Source organism: Chenopodium album, chromosome 25, assembly GCF_948465745.1.
Source record: "Chenopodium album chromosome 25, dcCheAlbu1.1, whole genome shotgun sequence".
NCBI lineage: Eukaryota > Viridiplantae > Streptophyta > Magnoliopsida > Caryophyllales > Amaranthaceae > Chenopodium > Chenopodium album.
The window spans coordinates 18829679-18852036 of NC_137858.1; the positions used below are offsets into that span (position 1 = coordinate 18829679).

At 35.8% G+C, this 22358-nt stretch overlaps 1 protein-coding gene across 1 annotated transcript; it reads right to left on the reverse strand.

Moving 5' to 3' along the window:
- Positions 1-1310: 1310 nt before the first annotated feature.
- LOC145615246 (beta-glucuronosyltransferase GlcAT14C-like) lies at positions 1311-16887 on the reverse strand. Its single transcript, XM_081670313.1, has 4 exons — positions 15437-16887; positions 13909-13984; positions 13704-13819; positions 1311-2009 (listed from the first exon to the last, which is right to left on the reverse strand). Exons 1-4 carry the CDS (start codon positions 15963-15965, stop codon positions 1495-1497), a joined length of 1236 nt encoding a protein of 411 aa, XP_081526439.1. The 5' UTR covers positions 15966-16887; the 3' UTR covers positions 1311-1494.
- Positions 16888-22358: the final 5471 nt, after the last annotated feature.

A 22358-nucleotide genomic window follows, 5' to 3' on the forward strand; every position in this document is an offset into this window, starting at 1 on the left:
ACATCACGAAAAAAAAAAAAAAAAACCAAATTCAATTATTACACCACAAAAAGGAAAACACTTTCATTATAACATCACATGAAAACCCAAAAATTAACATGTGTCAATAGCCTATTTGGTTAAAAAAATTATATTAATAAAAAGAATTTTTTTATTTTAAAAAAAGCTTATCTCCTAACTCAGCCAGGCACACCATTAGCGCCACCGTACGTCAGTCTTGGACACCTTAACGGCTTAACCTAGGCTGCGTCACCCCCCCCCCCCACTAAAATCGGCGAAACCACCCCATGTCGCCGAATGTTGCCTTCCCCCTCCCCGAAAATTACCCCTAGCCGTCGAACTCCTACCACCAAACCTGAAAACCACCCCACTCCGCTAAACTCCTACCAACATCACGCCACCACCACCTACCTCAGCTACATCACCACCATAGTCGCTGAACTTCTCTCCCTTACCCACAACCGTCGTTGAAACCAACCCAAAAACAACCCAACCACCCTTCTCCTGTCACCCTCACTTGAATCCAAACCCGTACCCAGAAATCGAATTGAATCGGGTTGAGGTTGGAAAAAGTGTTTTAAGGTTAGGGTGGTGCATCGTTCAGGTGGCCGGCTAGGCTAGTTTCGTCAATCAAGGGTGGTTGGCTGGGGGAGCCAGCAGCGGCGGTGAGTGCAAGGGGAACCAGTGCCCATGGTGAGTGTGGTGGCTGGGTTAGTATTTTAGGATTTTTCATTTTTCTTTTTTTAATCCAATAGACAACTGACACGTGTATAGTGTAAGGACCCACTAACGATCTTTTGGATGGCGTTAGTAAGTGGTGGTCAAATCCAATTTTTTGGGTTTTTTTTTGTGGTGTTATCATAAAAGATTTAAATTTTATGATGTTATAATCAAATGTGTGATAATTTTGTGATGTTATTTTCTAAAAATTCCTAAAAAAAAAAAAGTTACAAGTTAGTAATATAAGTGTTACTCTTGTTAGTATAATACAAGTTACTCAATTATTATTAGGGTCTATTCTATTCACCTTAATTTCACTTATTTCATGTCTAATAAGTTTAGGTATGTTTTAAATAAGTACAATTCATAAAAATAAATTCAATTCATAATTATAAGGATTATCTCTAACAAGGGTTATCCAATTCAAATTAAAATTAAATTAAATGCAGATAAGTCAATAAAAGTTCAATTAAGTTCAAATAATTGAAAATCAAGTGAATAAAACGCACCCTTAATGTTATCAGAGTTATCCTAATTTTTTGCAATGAACACCATATGCTAAAATTGATCATACAAACTGAAGTATATCTATGCTTAATCTTTTACAAAAATAAGAGCATATATTATGTTAAATATTCATTGATTATTCACAATTATGCACAATTATAAAAAAGACACATGCCAACTAGTCAACTACTCCGCAGATATTTGGATATTATGGTTTTAAGTTGTCAATGACAATAATCGACTAACAAGGCATCATACTATGACAAGCTACCTGCATTGTTTAGACCTAAACTTTTCTGAGTCAAGGAGCTGAAGAACAAGCTTCTCAAGCCTTCTGGTATTTATACTAGGTTTTATAGCATCTGAACTCCCAAAACTAGCACATGGATCCTTTTCAGGAACATAATTTCCCAGGCACCATCCCCCGGGGGCAAAGTAGCCATCCGTTCTCCTTAAAAGTTCCCGATCAATCTGCTCGAGAACGGGGTCATTCATAGAAAATCTATGTGCAAAAGGAGCACCACTCTGTACCATATCATCGAAATGCTCCTGGGTCAAGTTGACAGGTTGCTGGTTCGGAGGGTTGTCCCATTTCATATACCGAAGGTCATGGTTTACAGTAGTATTCTGATAATTTTTATGGTTACAGACCACAGTGTGAAAGTAGCCCTCAGAAGAGGATAAAAAATTTGTGTAATACATGAGTAGTGTCCTAGGAACATTATCCCATCCCCATATACAAAATTCAACAAACGATTTAGTCAGCACCACCCACTCAGACCCTGTCAATGAAAACCAAAGCATCAGAATATTATAGGGCCAATGCATAAACATATGGTAGGAATGCATATTATAACAGGCTCAAGGCAGAGTATGGCCCCTAAGTTGTTTCACTTAGTAAAGTAGTTTATTAGAAAAGACAACAAATACATTAATTGGCAAGAAAAAAATGTGAGTCACTAAATCGAAGTTTTTGGATGGTAAGTTGGTTTTGAGTTCGACTATGCTAGAAATAATAACAAAGAAGAGCATGTGGATAGTAACATTGACATAGTATGACAATAACAAAGTTAGAACTCAATTAAGGCAACACGCATAATGTCTTATTCAACCAACCCATCTAGGATTCTGTTACGCTATTACTTTTTTCTTGGCAAGTGATGTGTGTGATACTTCAAAAGGCATGTACAACAACTTATAGCATGTTCATTTTAATTTAAGGTATTTTATTTGATCTCTAAGCCAATGATACCAAGTAGTTGTAAGACTAGTAACAAGCAACTATAAGTATAATGAACATTAAGTGTCAAACTTGAGCTAGTCAACTAATTAAAAAAAGCATAAAGAATGAGGGAGCAACCGTGCAACTAACGTGGATGTTGCCTGTAATGGTTAAACAAAATAAACCCCAAAATCTGTCATAAAGTTATTAGAAATACTTGTATTCAAAGATATTTTTATTCTTTGACAAAGCTTGATGGAAAAACTCACCTATAGGCATCTAGCCCCCAGTGGTAATTCCCATTGGAATTAGAAATTCCTACATGCAACTAAGCAAACCTTGGCGTTTCCTAAGAAAATGAATTTAATCTGCATTGAGGGGGTGCTTGGTATGAATATTGGAAATTGAGTAGAAAGGAATTAAATAAGGAGAAGGAAAAAAATCTTTCCACAGTTACCTTTTTATTTGTGTAGTTTAAGCATGGAAAGGAATTAACTAAACCCACATCTCTTTATTTTTGTTTGAGAAGGGTACGGGTAATTGTTACCTTAGCTGTAGAGCGGTAACAAATAGGTGGAAATCATTACCCTTAGAAAACGGTTATAGTTATCCAAGCCTTCTAACCAAACATTTGGTAACGGTAATGGTTTAATTGAATCGCTTTCCAACCCTAAAAATACTCTTACCAAATATGTTGTGAATGTTAAGGGATGGTTCCTTATCACGAGATTAATGTGCATTGAATGTTAATGAGATGGTATCCCCTTATAACTATTGTAAACCTCTTTGATTTGTATACTATTTCTATTTCTCACGATACTGATATGGCACTCTTAGGGTAGTATTTTTCTTAAGTTTTTGGTAATTTCTAGCTTATTTTATTACGTTTTTAGGCAATAATGCTTGCTTTATATGAATGTGTGATAATTTAGAGAAACGTGTGTTTGAAATAGTTATTCCTTTTACGCAATTCTTTGTTATTCTTGCTTTCCTGTTTGCTTACCTTGTTTGTAGCTATGTCGAGCTTTCTCGAGATTCAAGGATAAAGGAGGAAGCTTGATATTAGCTGTAAAAGCCAATGTGATTAAGTTTAGGAAGCTAGAGCACGAGCAAGGAAATGTTGGAGGCAAAGCAAAGTACCCAGGCAAGACCGCAACAACCTAGGACATGATTTATCAATTTGCCCTAGGTTCAAGGGTTGAGTTCTTGTTTTTAGCAAAATGGTCCCCCGTGCCATGGCATCTTAAGCTATCCGAGCTCCAATGCTCCACCTGCGCAGGCACGCAGGTTAGGTCTCGAGCAGGGGTGCGCATTCCTTGGTTTGCGTTTTCGTAACCAACATTTCACGGGGGCTCAAAATGTTAATCGAGAGCGCGCCAGCCGCCAAGTGGGTTATTTTCCTTTATTTTCAGCATTTAATTTTGTTATTTGATGATCTTGTTAAGTGATTTTTCATTGCTACATTTAGTTGATTCAATCCTTTAATTCAATTCAATGTTGATGATGATTTTAGTTAAGTTAGTTGTAGAATTTAGTAGGTTCTTTGCTAGGGATTAGGGACAAACATGTTTGATTGATGAACGTGAGCTTATTTTGGAATTTTGAGTGATTTTTTATGATAATCAAAGTGATTAGATAAGATTTGCTTTGTGTTTATATCGATTGGATTGGCTGCCCTTGATGTTAAGCATGCTTGCATGATTGAATTCAATCGACATGGGAATTAATGTTGTGTTCATCATAATTGGTTGAGAATTTGATCATGTTTCTTCTTATTGCCTTGCTTTAGAGGGATCTAGGTTAGATAATAAGAGGATGATTGATTGAATGCTCCTAACTGCTCCTACTACTAGTCTTTGCTAAGCTTAAATCACTTGTTTCCCACAGTTTGCTTGATTGACCATGATTACATGTGGATCTCGAATCCCTGGTGTCTTTTATTGAATGAATTTCGTTCTTGCTTGTTGCTACTTGATTTAGTTTAGTTCAAATCTCTCAAACTCGATTTCGAAATAGCTTCGTCTTCAATCATTTGCAAAAGACTTCCCCTTCCTCGTGGATCAACCTCCTACTTGCCACTTCGCTAGTGCTGACATAATTTTCCCTTGCCAATTACACACCTTTTCCTTTCTTTTTTTTTTTTTTCAAACTTTTATTCAATTGATTATCTTATTATGCTCTTGTTATTTTTCAAACGGTTCCTTATAACAATTCATGTTAGCAGAACCCAAATCATTTCAAGATTTTGGCTTTGTTATTGTTGTATTGAATGTAAATAGGAATTATTTCTTCCTATATCCAACCAAACAAGCACTTAACTAGCCCTAGATTGTTGTACACTTGTAGCAACTTCTTATAAGTCTTGCCCTTCTCATTGTTATTCATCTATAGTATTAATATCTTATAAATATGTAAATTTCTCATGCATTAACTCTCCGTTATCTTATGTAAACGGAAGGTCTATTTCGTTTTTTTTACTACAATTTGCTTTCTTTTTATAAGAGCTCCCAATAATGTACGGGCACCAACTCAAGAGAATGGAATACATACATGTAAAAGCTATATAGGGAACCTTAAGAAGATGATGAATCTTGATATGAAACAACCAAGAAAAGAGGGGAAAATCAATCAACAACAATTTCAAAGCAACACAAATAAACCTATGCTTAATTTTGAAATCAATGAGATTTTCTCTCAATCTTAATGATTAGGAAATTTTGTTTTTTACCACCTCACAAAAACACGAAAATCTCTTTTATCACCTCCCAAAAAAAAGTATTACTTTACCACCTCATAAAAAACACGAATATAGTTTTACCACCACTTAACTGATTCCGTTTAAGAATCCGTTAAGTGGGCCCATAAAGCCACGTGTCGTGTTATTATTGGCCAAAAAAAAAATAAAAAAAAATAAAAAAAAACCCTAAGACTACCCAGCCACCACCACAGCCCCCCACCACGCCACCACCCAACCCACGACTACCCCCCCGAACCTACCACCGGCGGCGCGGCTCCACCCCCTCCCTCTCCCAACCCACCTGAACGCCCCCTTCCCTCTCCCGCAACCGCAATCGGCCCAAAAACCACCAACCCACAACCCTCAATGACCACGAATCCCCCCCAAAACAGCCACGATTCCGGCCACAAATGGCCGAAATCGGCCGATTAAGGCCACTCAGCCTTAAAACCGGCCGATTTCGGCCATTTGTGGCCGAAATCGTGACCGTATTAGGGAAGGAGGGTTTTGGGTTTGGTGGTTTTTGGGGGTGTTACGGTTGCGGGAAAGGGAGGGGGAGGGTTTAGGTGGGTTGGGGCTGGTGGTGCGACGCTGGTGGTGGTTTCGGGGAGTGCTGTGGTGAGTTGAGGGGGAAGGTGGCGGTGGCCGGGGGTGGTGCTGTGGTGATGGCTGGAGTAGTTTTAGGTTTTTTTTTGTTTTTTTTTTTTAATTTCTCTTTTTTTTTTGAACAAATAAAATGCTGACACGTGTTATCGTGGGCCACACTTAACGGAATTTTTGGATGGAAACCGTTAAGTGGTGGTAAAACCTATATTCGTGTTTTTTATGAGGTGGTAAAGTAATACTTTTTTTTTGGGAGGTGGTAAAAGAGATTTTCGTGTTTTTGTGAGGTGGTAAAAAACAAAATTTCCTAATGATTATTTGCTTTCTTTGTGATTGTTACTTTGTAATCATCTGGTTACACCTTAATCCTAGCTTTCTGATGCGAGAGAATCGACGATAATCGACTAATGTTGACTAGACGAAGATGTGAAAATTTTGGGCTCAATTTGAATTATTTGGATAATTTCCTTCGTATATGGGATTGCAATTTAGATTTTTTAGTTATGGTCTTGTAATTAATCCTAGCCTTTTATTTTGTATAGTTTAGATTTAATGAGGTTCAGGGTTTTATTTCATGTACTAGTGTCTTCTTACAAAGGAGATCTTTTATGATGTTAAATGGAGACTTATTTAGAATATAAAAAATATGAGAGTTTTTCTCCTTATTGAAATCTTGGTGACCTTTGTGGTAAAACCTCAATCTTTATCAACCTTTGTGATTAAGATTGAAACCCTTGTTTATCTAGACCTTATGACTAGTGAATCAAGTTATTTTGCTAGATAATCTTACTTGGTGTTTGATTATTTTAGCTTGTTTCCTTAAATCTTGATCTAAGATCATATCTTTAATTTTCTTTGCCCTCAAAAACTATAAAAATCATCAAAATAGATATGTGTTCTTTTTTTTCATATCAAATCTAAAATCAAGTAGCCAGCTTTATTCCCCAAGGATAAATTTAGGTGGGAGAGCCAAACAAGGCATGGTGCTAGCACTTGAACAAATGCAAGCAGCAATTTATAACAGTAGAAGCTTTTTAACAAATACTTAAATGACCGTAGGGAGCCCCTTAATGTCTAGTTTGAATTATATTAGCATGTTAGCTCATTCATTGGAGATTATTTTGAGTTAGCCAATCTATAAAGCTTCTAATTGAAGGAAACCCGAGAGACTCTTACGAAATGGACCTTACTTATAGTAGTTACCTATGATCTAAGATAACCTGGATAACAACTTTTACACAAAATCAACTTCACTTAACCAAACACTTTCATGTCAAGCTTGATTTCTAAGGCTTAAACTTCATCAAATCAAAAGAAATATTGAGTGGAATACTCATTAACTAGTTAATCATTATTATAGCCATTAGCTGTCTATAAGCACGATTAGTTGACCTAAACACCCTTTCAGTCACGGCTTAATCCTAACTATGTTATTAATGTTACTAATTTTGACCAGTTGTGAGATCATGCCTTTTTTGTCACGATTGTACCCTTTAGAGAATTAGTGAGAGCAACTGTGGAAATTAGTCTCTATTAGTTTTGATAAACTAGATAAATAACCAAAGAGCCATAATGGAGTTGTGATGAGTGACATTTATTTCACTCTTAGGGTAGTGTTTTTGCTTTCTTTTAACTTGTCTTTGTTTGTTTTATAATCCCTCCGTCCCAAATTACTCGCAACATTTTGACTTTTTGCACTATTCACACATCTCACTTTGACCAGCGTTTTTTAGCTATTATATGAAAGTCAATGTAATCATGTAACATATTGTTGGATTTATTTTAATGTTCTTAATATGAAATTTTTATAGACAATATAAATATATAGTAAAATATATCGACGGTCTAACATGTGCATCGACAAGCGTGTCCGGTCAAAATGTTACAAGTAAACTGGGACAAAAGGAGTAGGTGTTTTGTTCAAATAATTCGTACATTCATGTCCTAATGTATTTTGCATGAAATTGCGTATGTGCTTGAATGCTTGCCTTTTCGTGTTCATACTGTTGCCCTACCTAATTGCGTGTTCCTTTGCTTCTCTTGGTGTTTGTGTTTAAAATTTTAAAGTCAAGAATTGTAAAGAAGAAGCCAAGGAAGCACGAGAGAAGAACCGAGGAAAGCAAGGTGGGAGGATGAGTATGACTTGAGCATGGGCGCGCACTAGCGGAGAAGCGGCACAACAGCACCGCCGGAAGCTATGTCGTGGTGCGCCGGTGGCAACCGTGACACGGTTTTTGCTGCCGTGGCGCGGCATTGGCTGCCGTGTCGCGGTGACTTCTATCGTGTCGTGGCGCCTTTGCCGTGACACAACAATATCCACGAGCGTGCGACGCGCACATGAAGCAAATTTCAAAAGTTGAGGCCAAATGTTTGCACGCGCTGTGCACGGTCTATGCCTGGGCGTGTAATTCAGTAGCAAGACGCGCATACCCACAAAGTCACGGGCGCGCAACATTGTGCATGGGCACAATGGTCCCTTGCTCGGGCCCGCGGCCTTCGTGCACGGGCGCACACTGGGCCCCTATACAACTTATTTCGCGACTCTATAAATGCGTGAAGCTTGTTTTGTGCCAGAGTAAAGTCTATTCTTTAGATCTCTTTCTCTAGTTTTAGGAGAGCTTTTTTCTCTATGTTTAGAGTAGTTTAGAGAGAGAAAGTGAAGGTTTCACTTTTGTTAAGCGTGGATCTTGAATAGGAAGATTGATCATCTTGCTTGTAGACATTCACCATCATTCAATGAGAATTTCTAACCTTCTCTCCTCTATCTTTATTGTTTATTGCTTTAGATGTTAGTATTGCTTGTTAATCATGTTGATGCCGGTTGATTTGATGATTAATCTTGTTATTAGCGTGATTAGTAAGTGATTCCCCAACTAAGGGGATGGTGATGGTGAAGTTGGATCTTGAGCATGTTTTAGGGTTAGAAATTAATTTGGTTGTGATTAAAATGCTTTGTCTTCCATATCTTACCAATTATTTCATTTTGAGAGGCCTATCAATTGTCGTAGTTGGGTGGATTGAACTAGATTATGGCGATAGCGTGATCTAGGAATGTCCATTGAATGATTTGCTTGATTTGTACCTCGATTCGTGTGGCTTATGACGATAGTGTAAGTTGTGCTTGAGTTGAGAAATCAATTAACCCCGAAGGTGGTTAGATAGTGCTTTGAATCATTGACATGAGTTGCTTAGTTATGACGAATCACATTTATATAGGATTTATAGGCACGTTTATGCTAGTTTATAGTTGCTTTTTAGGTCTTTAAGTCACTTTTAAGTTGCAAATTAAGGTTGTCCATTTTGTGCTCTATTATGCTTCGTTTCTGTTTTCTTAATGTTTTAGGTAGTTTTTATAACTATTTGGACGCTTTCTGAGTAGTTTTAGAAGAATCAGACAATGAAAGGATGAATTGAGGCCACTCAATGAAGGATAATAAAGGATGTGTGTTTATGGAGGCTTAGGTTGAGATTTATAAGCATACGGAATGAAAATAGCATCCGTAAGGGTCGCTATGCATCTTTCGGATATTTATTTTAGTTGGAAACGAAGGTAAACGAAAGTTTACACAGTGTCAAAACAGATCTTTGGTCACTCTTTTGATCATAACTTGAGTCCTACAGATGGGATTGAAGTGATTCAAATTGCGTCGGAAACTAGACTTGAAGAGCTTTCCAACGATAGGTCACATGCCCCAATACGATCCCTTGAACAAACCATTGGACGACCAGCGCCCGCAGCACGAGCAAGCACCCATCGAGGAGCTACTGCTTGCCCGCTGGATAACCAGCGGGCGCTGGTTTGTCCTACGGCAACTCGTGATGGGCCTCATCTTCCCACCTTCGCAAGCTTCGTCGACTATGATTCCACATGTCACCTTAGTCGACCAATCGTTATATGACTTATGTAATTGCTATTTTTCTAATTTTATTTTTATTTATCTATTTTTAGATTAGTTTTAGGATAATATAAATACTCAAATGATATTATTTTTCCCCGATGCCTTTTATTTCTTTTATTATTTTACGTTCGTGATAGTTCTCTCTTAAACCCTAGTTTCTCATGGCATCTCCATGGATTCTTCCATGGATGATTCTCGGGTTTATTATTTTAATTCATTGAGGTATTTTTATTTCAATTTATTGCTTTCAATTATGCTTTCTTTAATAGATTTGGTTTTGATTATTTATTTCATGCTACAGTAGTTTATTTCTAGGGTTTGAGAATCCATGTTTATATAATAAATCTTGATTGATATTATTAATGTACTGATTATTGATTTCTCTAATTGATAGTGTTTTTATTGTTAATCTTGCAATCTGATCAATTGTTTGATTAATATGAGTTAATAAGAGTTTGAATCGAAAGATTTAACTTTTAACGGCTTACCTATAATTAGTAATTCTGATTATGTTAGCGACCGAACTATGTGTGTTGAATTGAGAGCATTAAGACCCAACCGTGGGCTTAGAAATTGCTCTAGATAATTAATTGATTGACTTGTTATTGATATTTGATAGATTTAGAACTATAAACATCGTGAACCACAACCCATGGTCTTTTTATTAATTGTTTCCTACTTTAATTTAGACTATCTTTTTATCTCGATTTCGTGACTTAGTTTAGTTTCTCCAATTACCTAAAAGTCAGATTGAATACCATCTCCTTGTGGATTTGACCCAACTTACCCTACTACATTGTTAGTTGGTTTTATTAAGAATTTATCTTTAACATGTGTACGACAACCTATCAAGTTCGCATTTCGATTTGATTTCATGTCTTATTTATGCTTAAGTGAATGTTATAACTAAATCGTTTTCCTTAGTGCTTTATTTCTTGCTTTAGCATCTTTAGACTTTAATTTACTTTCCCCTATCCCGGACTAGCTTAGTTGGTGATAACATTTGGTGGTGTTTATTTGTTCTTTGTGGTTGGACCCCTATGCTTGCCCTATACTCGTATTAAGTTTGTTTAGGTTTTATAAATTGTATTTGATCTAGGGATAGACAATTGACGACGTGTTTATTCCCTCATCAAGTTGTTAACTACAGCTCAAATCCAAAATACCCCCTTCTGTTTTAAGGGTGCAGCAGTGGAGTCATAAGTCATTTTTACAATCTTTTCTTCTCAAATAAGCTACAATAAAAGAATTTCCATACGCAAAATTGTTTCGTTGGGTTAGATGATCTTAAGAGCAGCAAGAAAAATCCCAACCACATGTAAGTTTTTTGTCTCCAAATTAACTTCTGCACTGCCCTTGTTTCAATCTTCTACTAAAGTCTTTAGCTATCCAGCATTCTAGCTTGATCTTTAACATCTAAATTATGTCCTTCAGTTCTTTTAGAGTTCTTCTAGAGTAATCTGTATTTAGGGCATAGCAAAAAAAAATCGTGGGTGCAGTTGCAACCGTTGTAATGTCACAATATTGCAACCGTTGTAATGTCACAATATTGCATGTGCAGCATCTCAGGTCAAGCATGCTTATCAGCAGCCATCGTGGAATGAAAAAAAAAACAAAGTTAAATAAACCATACTACCTCCGGTTCATATAATATGCAACTTTGGAATTTTTTATATCTCACAAATAATACACCAAAGTTGCATATAATAAGAACTGAAGGTAGTACATCCAAAGATTCACTTTTGAGTAGTGTTTCCCAAGCAGTCAAGTATTATGTGAGTTTTATGAAACTTTTGATGTGATCTCTAAACCCTTAAACAAGTTTTGATACATTGTTTATAGAAACTTGAATGCGTATTCAACCTTTTGAGGTGTTTGACCTATTCTATAAATTGTTATTAAAGTGGGGTGTAAAGCTTATTTTCATTTCTTAACTTAGCATTACTCTCATAGAGGAATATTGGGATAATTTACAGATTTACTAATCAATGAAGCATCTTATTAACTTTCTTTCATCCATCCTCTTTTTATCGCTTCTTACCGATTTTAAAATCCAAAAACATGGAATTTTCTTAGTATTAGTTTAACCTTAATCTAGATTACTTAATGCTAAATACTTAACATTATGCTGCATTAGTGATAATTTATTTAAAGGAAGATTATATAGTTTTTCTATCTCATGATTTCTTTCGATTAAATTCATACATAGCTATTCAAAGTAATTTTATGCTTTACCTTTGATATTCATCATAGTGAGAATTTGAGCCTTAATTTAAGCTTAACAATGCCTAGTAAAAGAAAATCTTGAATCATACTATTAAAGTGAATTTTAACATTAGTAAGTAGATTCTTAGGTAGAATTGGGCGAATACCCAACCAAGCATATTAGTAATAAATTAGGGGGTTTAAGGGAAGAATTAAATTGTTTACATAATTCTAGGGGTTTTTATTTTTTTTAATTGATTGTATTGGTGAAGGCCTCATCCATATATATTTTGTTTTCTTCAATCTAGTTGATAAGCTCTAGTATAGATTTAAAAGCAGCTTTTAGTGTATTAAAATTGGTAGAGCATCTCAAGTTAAATAGAGTGTGTAAGAGAGTGTGTATCTTTTATGATTTATTGATAGATTTGTATAAGGAATTCAAGGTGGAGATTTGATTTTTTTGTTGTATCGATTGTTTAGCTCGATAATCTAGTTTGGATCCTTGGTAGAGGATTAAGCTCTTTTATGGATTGAATAGCAGCTTTTAGTTAATTGATATTGGTGGAGCATCTCAAGTTTAACAGAATGTGCAAGAGTGTGTGTTTATATGATGTATATCTTGTATGATTAATTGATGAGATTTGTAAAATGAATTCAAGGTGGAAATTAGATTTTATGCTCTATTGATTATTTAACCATATAATCTAGTTCGGAACCTCGATAAAGACTTAAATTATGCTATTGACACTACATCCCCTTCCTTAAATCCCCATAAACTCATTTTGTGTACACTTGTGTGCTAGTCCCCATCACCTATGTTTGGATTGAAGGAAATGGGGGGAAAGGAAAAGAAGGGAAATAGAGGGAGGGAGTATTTTTAATTAGGATAACAAATTAGGGATGAAGGAAATAAGAGGGGAGAGAAATGGAGAGATTAAATTTTAAGAAAATGATCCCTCCAACAATGGAGAGATTTGGAAGTAAGAATATTAGAAACTACAGAGATGAGTACCAATCAATTTGTAATCAATAATTAACAGAGTAACTAAAACAAAATGATAAAGCTGTAATTGAGGTAATCATAAGATAAGGGTACCTCGTATGTGATGTGATAGCATTCAAGCCAAAAAGTTTATCTTAAACAACTCGAGCATCGCCAGACACAAAACATAGTTAGTTAAATGTCTTTTTCTTTGATGTGTTATTACATACATAACAATGTTTATCAGTCATAGAATAGCCGTATAAAAAGTGACTTGGGACATATTATAAGAGATTTTGCTTTTTTATTGGTTCTTTTTCAGTTGTCTTCTAATTCCTATTGGGAGCCTTATTAAAAGGTGTAGACTTACAATGTTTTCTTACATATTGTTATAAAATTAAACAAGGTAGTATAATGATGCTGACCATCAGCAATCAAAACCAAATAAAGGAACAAGGAAATGAGCCCATGATGAATATATTACATAATTTTTTCAATAACTAAAAACATAAGAAGCTATTAATCAAATTATCTTGAAAGTTTATGATAACCACCAGAAAATAGAAACAGGTTTTGTGGGAAGGCTTGGAAAGAACAAATGCCTAATTTTCTGCTCAAATATTAAGGTGTAAGACAGCACACATACACACACATGAATACAAGTACAATTACACAAATACACAAGCACATAGGCATCGAAAATGCACACACGCAAAGGCTAACACACATATTTTAAGTTTCAGGATACAACACTAATAGTTAGGTCAAGACATGACATGTAAGATAAAATAAAAGAAAAGAGGGGGAGAGGGGGTTGTATAGCCTTACCTGTGAACAATTTAAACGAAGATGGCATAGACCTTTTTTCTTTTGCCCAAAAAACTCCCGATTTTTTTACATGATACAAGCCAGGATCAATGATGATAGGTCGTGCTCTTTGATGTCTGCATACAGAGGACGTCTGTTTATATTCTCTTTTACTGATAATTCCAAATTAATAAAGACATGAAATAGAGGCATAAAGAATACTCACTCTTTCCAACCAATATCACTCGTGTGCTCAAGAAAGTTCAAGTCTCTAGGCAAGTAAGAGAAGATGTGCAAAAGATCTGCGTAAAAAGACAACACTTGAAATTAGCTTTATATAAAAGGGGGAAAATAAAATATACACAAATAAGAAGAATTAGAATGCATTATACAAAGATGAAAAGCTAGAAGCACTTCGATATTTGTGCCTTAAAAGTCTTGAATATCAATAGGAGCTATTCAGCCACTTCCTCCTCTTCTAATCACTGTCTCTCTATTTTATTTCTCCTATTTCTTCCCTCAATTTTGAAATAAACTAATTTAGCCTAATAGGAAAGAAACTAAAATTTGGACAGTGGAGTATACTTGAAAGAGTACCACCGAAAAGCATTCTAAAAAATTCTTAAGGACCAAAAGCTTGTCAATAACCTGATAATCAATAATGAATATGACAAGTATAAGGGATAAAGCTATTGTTTGTTAGTGTATCATCTGTGCTACGGTAGTAGGATCAGTATTTCGTATCAAAGTTAAGTCAATACGGCTATAGTATGTTTGTGCTGCATATTCATATCTGAATAAATTACTGTTTAGGTTGATGAATTTTTTTCATTTTTTTCTCAAAGACCTTCAAATATCTATAACCAACAGTACATTCAATCATTCAGTCTTTACTCTTTAGGTCATATAATTTTTACACTAATTATTCATACATCAACTGATGGCTAACAATGAATAGGGTCATGGGTGTAACTCTATGAAATTATTACTATATATACAGTTGAAGATTTGTGACATGGATAATTTACTCTCTCCATCCTACTCAAATAAACAACTTTTTAAATCAAGTAAGTTGAATTACAATGTTTCCTATATCCCTCTTAATGTTTCAAGATTTGATGCATAGTACCCTAACGATTAAAAAGATGCTTTCTCAACAGTCAATATAAAGTACAATCATCGAGAGTTAGTATTGGCCTGCTGAATTAACAACTTATGCAATTTCGATCCCCCCCCCCCCCCCCACCATCTCCCTTCCCCTGCACTCCCGCTTCCTATTTCCATGTAAGTCCACATAGCATTATCAACCAATACACACATCTCACCAACATACATTGAACCTCAATTTAATTTCGAAAATTCTTTTTGTAAACAAGTCATCATTAATAACACATGCTCATTCAAAAATGCAATTCTGGAGAATAAACACTTTTTAGTTCATCATTGATTTAGGGATGGGTTATATTTACATGATTTTCACCCATCAAAACTTACCAAAACTTGGTATAGATGTAAATTGAAATTCAGTACCCTTATTAACTCTTATCGAACTTAGTTTTCTTGAACTTTTCTAATTAACCCTTCGCCGCCAAATCAGGTGGAATTAATTTCAACAGATTAGGTCCTACATGACATTACTTTTCCCAAACAATATAGAATAATTAAATAGCTTCTGAATCAAACACTGCAACTAAATGCTCAACAAAAAAAAAAATGCCAAAAAATAAATAAATAAATAAATAAATAAATTTTACCATCCTGTGAAAAAAGAGGATAATCCCAAGCATTAAGATTAATAAACCAATCCCAATCTTTGGCCTGCCTCAACAAAATAGCAACACCATGAAGCAATGAAGCTGAAGCAGTTGGACCCTTTGAAGTGATCAAGTCCGCCTTTCCAACAACAAAAACATTCCTATAATGCCGCACCACCGGTTCCGATTTCGCAAACTTAGCAATCTCAAGCCTTTCATCCTCTGAAGCATCGAGATCAAAGTGAATTAAGTAGTAGTTTCTGGGATGATACAAGGCTTGAAGCAATCGCTTGACTTGCGGAGCTTCGCCTCTGGTCGCTGATATCAAGTAAGCGAACTTCGGGATTTGTGGAAGCCTTGATTCAGTGAAATGTGTTGAGTGTGAAGGGGCAGTTGAAGATGATTTGCGTCGGAGAAGAGCAAGAGCAAGAGAAGAGATGAGTAAGAGAGAGAAAATGGAGAGGAAGAAGATTGAGATTCGCCATTTTTTATTGGTTGTGATGGTGTGGTAGATGTGTGGACGTTTCATCAAATTTGAAGGTCAAATTTTTGGGATTTGAAGAATGAATATAAGGAGATCGAAATTGGAGCGCCTGCTCTGTGCCAACTGATTAATTGGGCGTAAATCGCTGCGAATGTTGGCGATTAGGTGGTGCTCGTTAGCTCCTCTTTGTGGTTGGGTGTTGATTGTGGGTTGTAGCTGTGATTGTTGGAGTTCGGTTGAAGGTTGGTGGTGACAGGTGGCGTGCTGCAATATTGATGGAAAAGAGGAGTGAGGGCTGCAGATGCAGTTGCGGCTGGTGATCGTTGGTGGATGCGGTGAACTGGTGGTTGGAGTGTGGATTTTGCGGGTTGGTGTTTGAATTGGAGCAGGGGAGCAGTGAAGGAGTGAGTTTTTTTTTTTTTTTTTTTCTTCTTCTTCTTTTTAAGGAGAATGAGAAAATACAAGTTTCTCAACATGTATTTTGGTCTTTTGATAAAAAAATCCCCACTGCTTTTAACTTCTCTCTCCTCAACAATGGACTTTGACCGGTTTTTAACAATGAAAATCGCATAATTCTTCAACAATGGAGGAGGGAACACTTTCAAGCAATGACAATAACCTACCATATGGGGTTAACCATGCCCTTAATTTATACATTCTTCTTAGGGTTTTTCGTTAAATTCGACGGCGAAGCCGCCGAATATGGTGGTGTTAAAGTTGGGATTTATTATAGTATTGGTGGTGTTGGGATGGTGTTGGTTATGGTGATGATGAAATTCTTCTGCCATTGATGATGATTCAAAAGGTTGAAGAAAGAGTGATGAAAACAAAGGGAGCTGAGAAGGAAGAGGATGAGTCAGCAAGAAAAATAATAAAATATTGTAAAGTTTGCCATTATTTACAATATTTGCCATTTTGAGAAACATGATTGTTTCTCATTTGAGAAACTGGGGCAAGCTCAGGGAGAATTCCCTTGCAAGTTGGGGGGAAATAAGGGATCCAACTTGCTTGGGGTGAGAATCGAACCTCTCTCCCAAAGCTGGAAGGGGGGCCTCCAACCACTAGGCCAACCTTGATTCTCGAAGGAGTGAGGTGTTGTTTGGTGAAAGCCCTGAAAGATAAAGTTTTGGTGGGGTATAGCGTATAGCGTATAGGTGGCATATTCTTAGGTGCACACTTATACACCTAAAAATAGGTGCAACAACAACACAATATGAACATTAGCTTTTCAGATTGTGAACAAATGCATAAAGAATTTGAACATTAGTTTTCCGAAAGTGAACATAGGCATACAAATGTGTGATTTTCAAATTCTGATGTGGTAACTTTGTGATTAACTTCGATTGATTAGGTTATACTACCTCTGTTAACATTTAGTTGCAACTTTGGGTATTATTTGAGAGACATAAATATTACAAAGTTGCAATAATTAAATGTTAACGGAGGTAGTATATGATTTTCTTCATTCTAATGAATTGAATTTTATCTGACTTTCTACATTTTTTTTTATCAATGAACATAATAATGCAAAATATGAACATATGCATAGGTTCCCTTACATGTGAACATTAGCTTTTCAGAAAGTGAATATAGGCATAAAAAATGTGAACTTATTCATTTCAGAAAGTGAACATAACATTTCAAAATATGAACGTAAGCATTGGTTTTCTCAAAGTGAATATAATCATTTAAAAGGTGAACATATACGTAAAAAATATGAACATAAACATTTAAGACAACATATGCATAAACAGATTTAATTAATATATTTCATGAACAACACTACATATTTACATTATGAATATTTGAAATTATATATGAACATATAAAATATTATTATGAATATAATGCATTTAATTACGAACATAAAAATTTGAAGAAAAAAATAATATGATTATGAAACATATGCATTATAAGTATTAAATGTTCAATTTTTTTACGTGTTCATTTTTTATTATTAAATGTTCATTTTTTTCATGTTCATATTTTTTTTTACTAAATGCTCATATTTTTTTTTTTTTTACTAAATGTTCATTTTGTAGAGCGTAGTGTTGATTTTTTTACATTGTTGCACCTATCTAAGGTGCACCAGGGTGCACCTTAGACTAATTGGCGTATAGGTGATTGGGCATAGTTGGTATATAAAACTTGTTCTCCTATATAAAAAAAAAATTAAAAATAAAAAAAAACTTGTATTTTCACCATTTGAAATAGAGAGGTTGGGTGAAATCGTGAAAGATAGGAATGAGGAGGAGTTTGGTTCGCAAGCTAGTATGGGGTTGGAAATTTGGAATCAATTATAAAACCATGGTGGTATGGGTTTTGAAATTAATTTGGAAAAATTGATTCTAATAATCCCACCGTTGGTCGGTTCGCTGTTAATAATCTCACCTTTGGATTATTATCTAATATAATTCCACCTTTATAAGACATTCTCTTTTATTGGTCCCTAACCTATTGGCAACCGATTTTAATAGGTTTTAATGCTATGTGTCACTTTGTTATTGGTTGAAAAAATAATTTTTTTAAAAAGTTAAGAAGAACTAAAAAGTTAAAAACAAAATTTAAAAAGAAAAAAAAACAAAACAAAACAAAAAACAAAAGAAAACCCCAGCCATTCCCAAATTCCGCGATGCAACCCAACCCCCACTATAACGCAGCCTCTGGCGTGACTGGGCACTTTGCCTGGCTGCGCGGCTTGATGTTGCTTCGGCTAGGCATGGTGCTCAGGCAACCTGCTCCAGCGATAGGACAAGAAGGGGCAGTAGGTGTGACAGTTTGGAGAAGGGCGGTGGCTGGGTTTTTGGTCTGGGTGCTTCGGCCGGCGGTAGAGGCTGGGCTTCGGCTTGCCCTCAACGGCAGGCTACTGTGGTGGCCGGTTGTTGCAGTGGCAGTAACGTGGCTGGGCAACAGCTCAGTCACGGTTCCCGTATTACTTGATTAATAATTTATTTGAATTGGGGAAGAGGAGTGGGATTCAGGGTGATTTTAGGAGAAGGGGAGGAGCAATTAGGGTGATTTTAAGGGAAGTGGAGGCGATTTTCGCTGGGTGGGGAGTGGGGAGGGCCGAAAGGAGGTGGGGCTCCCGGAAGTTAGGGTGGCGTGGGGGTTGCCTGGTTGGGGTGCCTACTACAGTAGTGCCTAGTGTAATGTTTTTTTTGGACCAATCACTAAATGACATGTGTCACTTAATTTATTTTTATGAAAAATAACCTAATGTACAGATTACCGGTCACAAAGGACAAATAGAAGAGAATGTCATATAAAGGTGGGATTATTAGATAATAATCTAAAGATGGGATTATTAACAACAAATTGATCAAAGGTGGGATTATTAAAATCAATTTTTCCAATTGTTTTTAGTACCATATGGTTGGTATAATACCTACAAATATGGAAATGAGCCAAACTCACCTCCCCCAAGTTTTCTATGGGTTTGAAACTCTTAAAAATTTAAAATATGTTCTATTCTATATATTATATGAACTAAAGTAGCAACTGCTGACGTCATCTTTCCCCCAAACCTGTACACGTGTCGACTTATTATGAAAAATTTTCCCGCCCAATTGTATGGCTTATTTTAGAAAATAATAATAAAAAAATTATCATTAAAGTTACAGCAGTAAACTATTATTTCCTAAAATAATGGGATTTGAATTGGTATAGTTGTTTTTGTATTTACCCCAAGTTACTATACATTTTACATAAATCAATATTTTAATTACAAGAATTTTGATTTTTGCCTCTTAATACAAGAATTTTGATTTTTTTTTTTTCAAATTAGAATATTTTCTTAATACAAATTTATTTATATATATATTTATTTATTTATTTTTGAAACACTTAATACAAAAATTTTGTTTGTGTGTGTAATTTTTTTTTTAGAAATCATCTACCTTAATATTTTGACATACTATTGAACAAGTTGTTGATGATACTTTTTTTTTTTCTTTCAAAGATTGATAAATTGAACTTTTTTAGTATTTCTCTATATTTGATAATTTGGGTGTTTCATTTAATTTTAAGTTGGCCACTACAGGTCAATTATATTGAAAGAGTTGATTGTATTATTAGTAATATATCACTTAAAAACATAGGCTTATGATTTAATCTATGGCAAAAATGTGGAAATATTTAAGTAAAATTAACATTAATTATCCGATTGATGTTTGATTTTGTCATGCTTTACAAACTTAATACGGAGTACTATTTTAAGTAATGTATTAATTAGAGCAAGATTAGCCCTGAGTCTTAAGACTCAGAATGACATCATCATTTTTTGATGACAATTATCAATCAAAAATATATTCAACGTTTATCAATTTAAATTATCCTATTTTTTTTGTTATTGTTGGTTGGTTTTTAATATTTATCATGTATGTACCTAGTCATAATTAAACTACTCTATATATGTATTATAAAAGCTAAATATCTTATTGATTCTATTATCATTTATTTGTCTTCTTTAAAAGCCTACCAAAAATATAAAGAACGTATAATATTATAGCTTTCTCTGAATATGGATCCCATTCAAAATTTTGATTTGCAATCTTTTATGAACTTGATTCAAAGCAATAAAAATCAAAATCTACCCTCACAATCAATGCAAAATTCCCAACTCCCTGAATTTCTAGCCAACAAGGGTTGGAACATATTGAGATACAAACTCCTTCTATGACTACTCAAGGCCGAAAAAGAAAATCGACTCCCTGGACGATTAAAGATGATTTCAAAAAAAAATATATTGAAATACATACGCTAAAAGACAAAAAAAATTAATAAATATTTTAAATAAATCTAAAATAAGTCTTAGGATTGAAGAGATAAATCTGATTGAGTCTTAAGGAGTGTAAACATAATTAAAATTAAAAAAATAATTAAATTTAATATAAAATCTGATGTGGAAATTAATTAAAATCTTAAGACCAGACAGGGCTAATTTTCTCTTAGTTATCTAATGCCTCACTCGAGAAGATTATTTATAGAGTATATGCGAGTTCAACATTGAGTATGGAGTACAATTTTATTTGTTAAAATCATGCATCGCACGGGGGTAGACTTGGTTATTGGGCGGGTCGGGTCAGGGTTGGTGCGGGTCGGTTGCGGGTCAGGGTCAAAGAGGGTCATATTTTATAGGGTCAATATAGGGTCAGGCCAATGCGGGTTGTGGGTCAATAATGGGCGGGCCTACAAAATATCAATTAAAATAAATATTGGACAAAGCCATTATTAAATACGTATTGTTTTGGGTGTTTTTGTCCCTTAGGAGAGTTACAACTCGAAGACTGGTCCTGCTGACTCTGTACCCGCAAAAACAACGGAGACACCGGTTGGGTGGTGCTCCGCCTCCAACGCTCAAGTTAGTAACTTGAAGAAGAATAAAAAGTGCGAAAATTTAGGTGGGGATCTGCTTGGATTCCAAGCTCAGGTGTTCTCTGATGAGAGAGAAAGTAGGATGTAATAAATGATAGTAAATTTCTGAATATCCCCCATTTTGGGGGAATATCTCCCTATTTATAGGGTCATTGGGAAAAGTGCCCCTCCTTAGGTCATTCTGACCTAGGACTGATGGGCTGCGCCGCCAAATAGCGGATTTTGGGGAATTGGGCCCTTGAAGGCCGCAATTCTAAGGAAGTATCTGGAGAGGCCACATGTCAGCTGGAGATTGGCCATGGATGACCTGCCAGCCTCTAACACGTGGCACCTCCTCATTGGTCCACTTGTCTAGGGTAAAAATTCCCTAAACATTTGCCCCTCACAGGTGGCACGTGGCAGGCCACGTGGCGCCTGTGACACGTGTCAGCCCATGAAGGGTGAACAGTGAAAACGGCTATTTTTTGACAGTGGTGACGGGGATTCGTGCCGTTTCACCCCCTATAAATAGGGTTTTACCCCCTCCCTCTCTCCTCTTCACTTTTTACATTCTTGACTTTTTAGACAGAGAAAGAGAGTTTTCTAGAGAGAGGTGCTCTGATCCCGGCTGCGTTTAAGTAAGTGATGTGTTCATTATATATATATATTTATCCCCGTCCCTTGGTCGTAATTAGTAGTGTTTTTGGCTTCTACGAGCCACTTTTATTACTAATTTGTGTTTTCCAGTGCTTTGGTAGTTTTGCTTGAGTTTCGTAGGAATTTGCGTACTTGGAGCAATTTCCCGGGCTTTTCGAGGAGCATCTACAAGTATTGGAAGACCGCGATCACGTTCGATAGCCCAAGGCCGATTGGAGGTATCAAATCGGCGACTAAGGGCTCAGTTCGATGGCATTTGGGCCAAGTTCAGAGGCCCAAAGGTAGAAGCCTGAGGCTAAAAAGCCCCGCCCAAGGCCACCCTCCTTGCCCGATGCACGTGCCCGTTCGGGCGGGCCAAAGCAGCACGCGCCCGGTGCACGCGCCCGGCCGGGCGCGAGAAGACTCTTGGAGTGAAGAAGGCGGGCCCGG